At 55.0% G+C, this 10,045-nt stretch overlaps 1 protein-coding gene across 1 annotated transcript; it reads left to right on the forward strand.

The window, feature by feature from the left end:
• Positions 1 to 1,169: 1,169 nt before the first annotated feature.
• Positions 1,170 to 8,013, forward strand: LOC112650975 (uncharacterized). Its single transcript, XM_049095233.1, has 3 exons — positions 1,170 to 1,821; positions 3,423 to 3,644; positions 7,621 to 8,013. The coding sequence occupies exons 1-2, from the start codon at positions 1,346 to 1,348 to the stop codon at positions 3,571 to 3,573; spliced, it is 627 nt and encodes a 208-aa protein (XP_048951190.1). The 5' UTR covers positions 1,170 to 1,345; the 3' UTR covers positions 3,574 to 3,644; positions 7,621 to 8,013.
• Positions 8,014 to 10,045: the final 2,032 nt, after the last annotated feature.

Consider the following 10,045-nt stretch of genomic DNA (forward strand, 5'->3'; position numbering starts at 1 on the left):
GAATACTGTCTAAGCGAACATCTGCAGATCAGAGAGTTATCAAATAAGAGACAAGATTAATTATTCAGAGTAACCTGGAAAGTTTGCCCAAGGGTATGCTTTGGGCTGTTAGGCTGGCCGAGTCAGAAATGTTCCAATCGGTTTTCTCATGAGGACAGAAAACAAGCAGCACAGGATTCCTGAGTCATGAGCCTCCCTCATCCCCCTGACATGAAGTGGAGAAAAGTTTTGCTGTCAGCATCAGGATTAGTCATGAACTGAACACATCCGGAGACCCCACGTGAAGACGACTCACACAGAGGGAGACAAACCCTCAGACTAGAGGGTTCTGGAGAGAGAGCAGCGCCGGGAGGCGCTTGGATGTCAACACCTGCGCTTACACAACCGAGACTGATCCCCTGCCTGTTAGACAATAAGCTGGGGGTCAGTTTCTCACTTATTCTTAAACTCACCTAGAAATATTTGCTATCTATCAATCTATCTATCGTCTGTCTATCATCTATCATCTTTTATTTATTTATTTATTTATTTATTTATTTATTTAATTTTTATTTATTTATTTATTTATTTATTTATTTATTTATTTATTTATTTAGGAATATTTGCTGTCTAAACCTCTTAGGGGCACCTGGGTGGCTCAGTTGGTTAAGCGCCTGCTTCTGCACAGGTTATTATCCCAGGATCCTGGGATCGAGCCCTGGGTCAGCCTCCTTGCTCAGCCGGGAGTCGGCTTCTCCCTCTCACTGGGCCCGCTGCTCCCCCTGCTTGTGCTCTGTCTCTATCAAATAAAATCTTTTTAAATTTTTTAAATAAACTTCTTTTTAAATAAAATTAATACAATATAACACAATAAGACCCTGAGTAAGTCTTAGTGTTTTCCTCTTGTGAGTGACCCAGAGGTCTATGATAAGCAGTCACGTGTGACTTTTCAGAGAACCGTGTAGAACCTTCACCTGATCTAGGGGTCGGGCCCTGCAGTTTTGCTGTTGTCCCAACATCACTGAATACTCAGCAATGCTCCAGAAACCATAGGAAGTAATGCAACTGTTTGGAAGAGGGTCATGAGGTAAGAATAGGTGGTTAACTTACAGAATGAGAATAAGCACAACAGCTCTGGACTGAGATTTCTTTAAAAGATTTATTTATTTTTGTGTTAGAGAGCGCAAGCATGTGGAGGGGGAGGGGCAGAGGGAGAAGCAGACTCCCCCATGAGCAGGGAGCCGGACAGAGGACTCGATCCCAGGAGCCCAGGATCATGACCTGAGCAGAAGGCAGTTAACTGAGCCACCCAGGCACCCTGAGAATTCTTTTTAAGGAGCAACATAGGAACCGAAGAAACATTCCCATGTTCCAGGGTTGCTCGACTTCCACACTGTCGACTTTTTGGTCCAGAAGAGTCTTTGTCATGGAGGGCTGCCCTGCACACGGTCTACCCACCGGACGGTCACAAGCACCTCCACTCGGTTGTGACCATCGTGATGTCTCTAGAACTACTGCCATGTTGGAACATTTGGAGATTCTAGAAGCTCGAGGGAAGTATCTCCCCGGGAGACCACGCAGCTGCTGCGGACCCCGCCCAGGAGCCGCTTGGGACTCCGGTTCCTGTTCGGTGTGTTCCCTCGTCCAGACCAGAAGCCGAATCCTGCTACCACGCGGCACAGCGGCCGGCGTGCAGGAGAGCGGCTCGGAGGACCAGAAGCCCACGAACAAGAGCCCCGTAACTTGGTCTGGAGCCGCAGTGCGTGCTTGCAGGGAACCCTTCCAGAAAACTGGAAGCTCCAGGGCGGTCTGCCCGGAGCGAGACCGAGGGCGAAACCCCAGGTGAGGGGCCGCTGTGGGGCCGCAGCCAACTCGGTGCGCCGCTGAGTATTTACTGAGCGCCTGCGCCCGGGGTGTGAGCTCGGGGGGGGGGGGGGGGAGCGGGGTGGGGGAACAGGCCTATCAAGGTGGGGAGTGCGGCCGGATCGTGCAGTTCACGCACAGCTCCCACCTTGGCGTGGCCTTGAGCCCCGGGTCTGTGCCTCGGGGGCCACTGCTCGACCCGCGTGCTTTCTCCCCCCTCAGGGCTCACATCCTGCCCGACAGAGCGCTTCACCTAAAACCCGGCTCCCCACCCAGCGCTGAGGACGGGAAGGGGATGGAGCACGGGGGAGGCGGGGGGGGGGGGGGGTACGGAGGGTGGTGGAGAAGGCAGGGGGAGGCAGGCGGCAGAGCACAGGGAGGGCGGGGGGTGGGGGAGGGGGCGGAGCACACGGGAGGGCGGGGGGAGGGGCGGGGCACACGGGAAGGCGGGGGAGGGGCGGGGTACACGGGAGGGGGCGGAGCACACGGGAGGGCGGGGAGGGGGCGGGGCACACGGGAGGGCGGGGGAGGGGGCGGAGTACACAGGAGGGCGGGGGAGGGGGCGGGGCACACCGGAGGGCGGGGGAGGGGGCGGAGTACACAGGAGGGCGGGGGAGGGGGCGGGGCACACCGGAGGGCGGGGGAGGGGGCGGAGTACACAGGAGGGCGGGGGAGAGGGCGGAGCACACTGGAGGGAGGGGGGAGGGGGCGGAGCACAGGGAGGGCGAGGGGGAGAAGGAGGGAGCAGAGCACAGGGAGGGTCCGGGGAGGGGGAAGAGGCGGAGCACACGGGAGGGGGGAGGGGGGAGGAGCACAGGGAAGGCCCAGGGCGTGGGGGGGGTGGGGACGAGGAGGCGGAGCACAGGGGGGGCGGGGGAGGGGAGAGGGGGAGAGGGCGGAGTACAGGGAGGGCCCAGGCGGGGGGGGGGGAGGGGGCGGGGGAAGGGGAGGGGGCGGAGCACAGGGAGGGCCCGGGGCGGGGAGGGGGCGGGGCTGAGCACGGAGCCCCGCCCCGAGCCCCCCACCCGGGCGCCGCCCCCTCCCCTTCCCCCTTCCCCCGCCCCCTCCGGGAAGGCGCCGGGCGTTCCCCTTTCCTCCTCAGGCCGCCTGCGGGGCAGCGCCGAGTGGCGACGGGTGCGCCACCTCGACACAGCGTCGCCACCTAGTGACAGCGGGATGCGCTGCGGCGTCCGGACGCGGAGCCGCCCGCCCTTAGGGGCTCGGCCGGTCGGGTCGGTGCGGGAAGGCGTCGCGGTGGGCAGGGGGCCACGCCCAGGCCCTGCGGGGGCGGCGGAGGGTGGCCCTGGGCTCGCCCGCTCCCCGCTCCCCGCTCCCCGCGGCCCGAGGACGAGGACGAGGACGAGGCCGGCGGGCCTGGCCAGGGCCCCCGTGGAGCGCCGGGTCTTCCGGGGGGTCTTCCGGGGGGTGTTCCGGGGGGCAGGCCCGCGGCCCACGGGACCCTGTCCGCCCGCAGGCCTGGCCTGGGGAAGCTCGCGGCCGTCGGGAGCCGGGAAGGGGGCGGGGGCGGGGGCCGGAGGAGCTCCTCAGGGTGTCCGAGCCCACGCCCACGCCCACGGCAGGCCTGCCCTCCCGAAGTGCCAGCGCAGGGGACCGGGCAGGAGAGGACAGCCCCGGAGAGCCGTGCAGACGCAGCGGACGCAGCGGACACGTGCCCCGGCCGCATCGTTCGCGGGGGCACGAGACTCGGCCCCTGCTTTTAGACGCCCCTGAACTTCACGACGGGTTTCTCGCATCCCCGGGCTGGCTGCGTGGAGGGAAGCTGCTACCGGGCAGAGAACCCGGTGCGAACTCAGCTTGGGCCGCTCGCTGCTGGATGAGGGGTGGAGGGAAAGGGAAGGTCGCTTTATTCTGGAAGCTGGCAGCCGGGCCGCCGCTGGACGAACGTCTCAGCACCTTCGCCATCCCCTGAGGGGTGAAGCCGGGGGGTTGCAGGGGAGGGAAGGCGGCTGCACGCTGGAGAGGAGGTGGCCTGGTCCTTAGTCCCATGTTGTCGGCATGACCCCGAGCAGACTTGCTGGTAGCTGCGGCCGCTGATCTTACCTTCCGAGGTGGTCTGGAGCTTCACACCGCCCCCCCCCCCCCCCCCCCCGCCCCAAGGCCTGCAAATCTCAAAGTTCTGCGGCAGACCAAGGGACTTCGGTCCGCAAGCACCGAGGGCATAAGCTTGAAGCGAGGTAACCCTTAGGACTGGTTGGCATGCTGATACAAAATCACCCACACCCTTTAAGGGAACAGCTGCATTCCAAGCACTGTCCTCCCAAGGGCTGATGACCCCCTTCCCTGCGTGAACTTGAACTGAGAGAGAAAGAAAGTTCTCAATAGGCACCACTCAATAAGCCCTGCAGAGAGAGAGCCTTGGCCTGACTGCTGGGGTTCCTCAGATTTAGAATATGGGGTATTCAGCACCTCTTACCCACAGCTTTGGACCTTCGCTGCCATTCTTGGGCAACAGGAGAAACCCCCCACCCATATGGGAGAAGTGCAAGTAGATGCAAAGAATAGATGCAAACTGAGGACAGAAAGGGCAGTCAGAGCTGCCATGGATGTTTGTGCAAGTTGCTCACTGCACAAGGGCACCTGGTGGGGGGTGAGGGGTGAGGGATGGGTACCCGGTGCTGGGATCTGGATCTCAGCCCTTACCTGACCACAAAGCCCCGCAGCCTGGCAAGGGCTGTGGCTGCCCAGAGGAGGGTGAGGACGCTTCAGATCACCTGCTCTCCGTGAGCCTGCCCCGACGGCGTGCCTTTTCCTTCCTGCCACCCTTGGGGAGTTTCATGACTTCTTTGGTGAAAAGGCTCCTGTGTGGAGCCCCAGCCCAGGATTCTTTGGTTTCTATGGGCCACAACTCACGTCACTTCTCCCACAAGTAGTAACTCCCTTGGAGGTACACAGTGTGTTGGCTGGGGATGCAAACTTTTCCAGTGTTTGTGGTCTTCATTGGGGGCACTGCTGAGGAATAATGTCAGTGCTCTTGTAGAAGCCTGGTATTTGGTTATGAGGTTTTTCAGGCAGAAAATATGTATTTGCACTGTTCTCTTGACTCTGACCTGGTTCCTTAAACCAAGCTGTGAACAGCCTGCCCTCGTTTCTCTTCAGAATACTTTTTTTAAAAGATTTTATTTATTTATTTTATTTATTTATTTGACAGAGAGAGTGTGTGTGTGTGTGTGTGCGCGCGCGCGCGCGCGCGCAGGGGGAGGGGCAGAGGGAGAAGCAGGCTCCCCGCTGAGCAGGGAGCCCGGATTCCATGGGAGGGGGTTTCTGTCCCAGGACTCTGGGATCATTACCAGAGCCCAAGGCAGACCCTTGACCAAGTGAGCCATCCTGGCACCCTCCCAGCCCCCCACCCACCATAACACTTTAGGCAAAGACACACCACTAGACTAAAAGGTCATGATAGTCCCTGTGGACAGAGATTAAGGTGGGCCCAAAGGTGGATTTATATTTCTTCCATCTGGTCTATAAAATCTGAGTGGCTAAGCACTTTTTGATGTGTGAAATGGGTGAGGTATTTCCCCCTGACCTACCAGAGGACCAGGTAAACATACGCATTTCCTAAGGCTGCTGCAAGAAAGTACTAGGTAGTCCCAGGTGGTGTGGACCACAGAAATGTCCCACCTCACACAGCTGGAGTCTAGAAATCCAGGATCAAGCAGTCACCAGGGATGACCCCTTCTGAGGGCTATCAGGGAAAACCTGCTCCTTGCCTCTCTCCCAGCCTCCAGTGGTTTGCTGGTAATCTTTGGTGTTTTCTGGCTGTAGATACATCACACCAGTCTGCCTTTGTGTTCACATGGTGGTCTCCCAGTACGTGGGTCTGTGTCCAGATCTCCCCTTTGTTAATTTACAGTTATACTGAGTTAGGGCCACCCTAATGGCCTCACCTTGACTAATGGCATCTGGGTGACCCGATCTCCCAATCAGGTCACATTCTGAGGTTCCGGGGGTTGGGATTTGCACGTAGGAATTTGTGAGGACATAATTCAGGTGACAACACCAAGAACTGCAAACAGGACAGCACTAAGATCCGCATATTCTACTCACTGCCATGGAGACAGGAAAAGGGATGTTGTAAGGAAGGGCAAGTTCAGCTCATAAAAGCTGTGAACAGGATGCCTGGGTGGCTCAGTTGGTTAAGTGTCTGCCTTCAGCTCAGGTCATGATCTCAGGGTCCTGGGATCGAGCCCCATGTTGGGCTCCCTGCTCTACAGACAGCTTGCTTCTCCCTCTCCTGCTCCTCCAGCTTGTGCTCTCTCTCTCTCTCTCTGTCAAATAAATAAGTAAAATATTTAAAAAATAAAAGCCACAAGTAAATTTTTCTTTCTGCATTAGGTTTGTATCAGGATTGTGTCTTATCTGCAGGTAACCAATAAAATCTCCAAGTCAGACAGACAAGCCAAGCCAGTCTCTTACTCCTGTGTTCCCAGACTGTAAAGAGAGGGGTTTCAAAAGCCAGGATAGAGGATCCCTGGGTGGCTCAGCGGTTTAGTGCCTGCCTTCGGCCCAGGGCGTGATCCTGGAGTAACGGGATCGAGTCCCATGTCGGGCTCCCTGCATGGAGCCTGCTTCTCCCTCTGCCTGTGTCTCTGCCTCTATTTCTCTCTGTGTTTCTCATGAATAAATAAATAAAATCTTAAAAAAAAAAAAAAAAAAAGCCAGGATAGAGCCTGAGCTGCCTCCGTGGCCAGGGAAATGTATGTGTCTAGAAGGCCTGGCCAATCTGGACTGCCTGAGCCATCATGGACCTTGCAGATCATTATCCCTTTGGCTTTTCAAATCATAAGTTTTCTTAATCATCATTGTGAAGTGTCCTTAAAGTTAACAATAACTGCTTGTTGTAGTTGAGGAGTTTTGCTTGCAGAAATAACTCTGGCTGCAAATCAGTGTTTGTTTTTACTTTTTTTTTTTTTAAGATGTTATTTATTTGAGATAGAGCACAAGCCAGGGGGCAGAAGGAGAGGAGAAGCAGACTCCCCACCAAGCAGGGAGCCCGACATGGGGCTCGATCCCAGGTCCCTGGGATCATGACCCAAGCCGAGGGCTGACTCTGACCCAGGCACCTCTGCAAATCAGTGTTTAATTCTTGAGCATGTGGCCAGAATGACTATCATGCTATCTGAGTCATGGTGTTTGAGTCATTTAAATCTGTCACATATAAAGTCATCCATAAACCCAGTTTGGGGCTCTGATGACACAGATGGAGAACAGCCCGCCACCAATGGCCTGTGAAAGCTTCATGGGCAAAGATGCGGTGGAATCAATAAGCCACTAGTTAGAGCTTTGTTCTGTAGACCAAAGGTCCTTGCGTTGCTGTTCATGGGTGGCCTTCGGGGAATCTGTGACCCCCCTGAAAACTGCAAAAATACACGTATTTTACTACAGAGAGGAAAAGACTCCCAGCTTTCATCAGACTCTCCCAGGAATCTATATACAAATCAGTTAAGAACTTCCAACCTTCCTGACTGTCATGCCCTCACCCATCTTTATGCTAAAACAGTAAATCCAATTTTCTTCTAATGTGTAGGTGTTCATCATGAAATTTAGAATTGTTAGCGAAGGGAGCAAGACCTTTAAACTTGACGGTGGTCAGTCTCCCGGTTTGGACCTTGAATTTCCTGTCAGGGTTTTATATATATGGATTTATAATTTAGAATGTGCAGGGTAGGTTCTTGTGGACGTGAATTGGCATATGATGTGGTCCCCTGTGGCCTGGGATCTCTGATGGGTCCCCACTAATAGAAATGTCTATTCCTTTAGGGAGAAGCAAGGACCTTGATGGAGCCCGTGGACTTGGTTCCAAGACTGTCAGGGACATAAGACCCTTCCCCAAGAAGTTTGCCTCTGTGGAGGGTTTTTGTTCATGTCAGCTAGAGTTGTGTGGCAGATGACTTCTGCTTGGCTAAAGGATGCATATGTTTGAAATTAGGACAGAAACGCGTCCAATATAATCTGTCTCTCTGTGTGTCTCTCTCTCTATCATGCTCTTATTTGTTTGACCCTCCTCCACCAACTCTACACTATTACCTATGTATGATATTATATGCATGTATAATGGATAGTATTCATGGTACACAGTAGAGAAAGTTCTGTCTGCATTATAAAAAGGACAACCAAATACCAACTTTTAAAGAAATAAAATAGGAAATTTTAGCACTGTTTTAACTATTTTCTTTAGTAGATTTCCTTCACAGCCAGAGATCTTCAATAGCCTCCCCATCAGACATTACTTCTTAACTAATGGGTTTGACTTTTACTTTGGGGAGAGAAGCTTCCTTTTCTCTACTTGCTTGAATTTTTACTTCAATGTCTAGAAGGCTTGGGTCATTTTGATGCACGTGTACAGTTTCCCAAGATCTCCGCTTTACTGTGTGCTGTGACTGTCTCTCTCTCTCTGGCCTTCCCTCTCCTTGTGTTTGACAGGCTGGCAATCATATTAGGTTCATTACTATGCAGAACTGTACAGCATCTGCCCAAATATTCTAGCTGTTTGGGAAGCTTTTGCACAATACCACCAACAGGCAGTATGGCCTAATGACATGCCCGTCCCTGGCCAAGCCTTATGCAGCAGGGTTAGCATCAATGTTCTTCCTGTTGTGTGCTCCTGGTCTCTGTTAAATGCCTGTGTTGTTAACCTGGGCCTTGGAAGGTCCTTACAACTCCCACTTCCAGGGCAGTGAGGGGACTTCAGGCTCTTTCTGGGCCGTGTTTGGTCAGATGTGAAGAGTCTACACCTTGAGGGTGGTCACAACAGGTGCAGGAGAGGTTGGCCCAAGTGTCCATGGTCATGCAATGTCCAGGCTGTGGGTTTCCCCTGAGGGGGAATGGCTTGGTCTGTGGGTCAGAGGTGGGGTCAGACTCTGTCAGACTCCTGAGGCCCTAGGGACACATGCTTTGGATTAAGGCCTGAGGGAAGATCTGGCTGTGAGGTGTTCTGGTATCGGGACTGGCAGGGAGGAGTGGCCGTGACGTGGGGACAGCATGTGGAGAATCCCTGAATTCTGGGGCTGTTCCCTTGTGAGGGGAGAGGGTGTCCCTGGGGAGTCGCAGTGCTCATGCAGGACTCTCCTTTCTCTAGCATGGACAAGTCCTTGAGTGTTCGAGGCCCTTCAGATATCTGAGACAAGTGTCAGGAAGCAGGCCCACCTATCTTGAGGTGAGCAGAGGGGGTGGAGGGGACGTTTAGAGGCAGGTGAGAGGGAGCCATCACAGAAGCAGAACAGGACTGAGAAGGACCAGGGCCCAGCAGGGCACGGAACTCTAAGCTTTGGGCAGGCGACCCCACACCTCAGACAGGGACCCCATGCCTTGGACAGGCAGAGGCAGCCAGGTCAGTTCAGTTCTGATAGAGCCAATTTCAGCCCAACCCAGGGGAGACCGACCCCCAGCTGGTTATGGGGTTGCCAAGGCCTTGTGTCTGGTCTTTCATCCTGAGTAGCCCGGAGCTGCCTGTCGGCTCCAGCGCTGCTATCTAGCCTGGCATCAAGCGGCCCTGCTTCCCTGGGGGCACCCCCCTTTTAGATCCAGGTGGACCCAGAATCAGGCTCTTGTCCTCCCTGAGCTCTGCACAGTCTAGCCTGGAGTGGGTAGTCAGGGCCTTGCAGAAAGACCCCCTCACGTCTTCTCCGTAGCGAGTTACCCACCGGGGCCCCGGGCACAGGGTCCAGTAGAGGGGCTCTTGACCAGGGTGTGCCCCAGCAGCGCCGGCTCTGAGTGCTTAGCCCAGGAGCGCACTTACCTAGACTGTACTGTGAGGATTGAGCCCCCCTGGAGCCGAGCACCTCCTCACGCCTGCTCCAGCCAATGGATGGGAATAGTCTGATTCACGGTTAGCCATCTTACTCTCCTATTGACTCGACACCAAAAAAGAGGGATTTTCTGCTTCTTCCTCTTCGCAGGACAGTTGGACTTTTTGTCCTGAAAATGACAGTGTTCCTAGCCCCAAGGGAAAACTGAGTGTCTTATTTTTAAAAGCCTTGATTTATAAAATAATCATAGCACAGGAGATTTGGGATAGAGGAGGGAGGACTTGGGATTGAGTCCAAATAACAGCCCAAGGCTGGAGGATACTGGGTGAGGACAGGTGTTCCCACAGTGCCAGAGACCTTCTCCCAAAGGGCAGGGTGGCGGCAGGGCCTTCCAGGGGCAGGAGGGGGTGTGGGGGGATGAACAGGCATGTGTGGAG

The sequence above is a fragment of the Canis lupus genome, chromosome 16, assembly GCF_003254725.2.
Source record: "Canis lupus dingo isolate Sandy chromosome 16, ASM325472v2, whole genome shotgun sequence".
Taxonomy (NCBI): Eukaryota; Metazoa; Chordata; class Mammalia; order Carnivora; family Canidae; genus Canis; species Canis lupus.

What these genes read in the sequence shown, in the direction of transcription:
- LOC112650975 (XM_049095233.1), top strand. Translation starts at nt 1,346, where the DNA reads ATGTTCCAGGGTTGCTCGACTTCCACACTGTCGACTTTTTGGTCCAGA. An exon ending in GACCGAGGGCGAAACCCCAG is followed by an intron (nt 1,822 to 3,422) that starts GTGAGGGGCCGC and finishes CGCCCACGGCAG; the next exon opens with GCCTGCCCTCCCGAAGTGCC.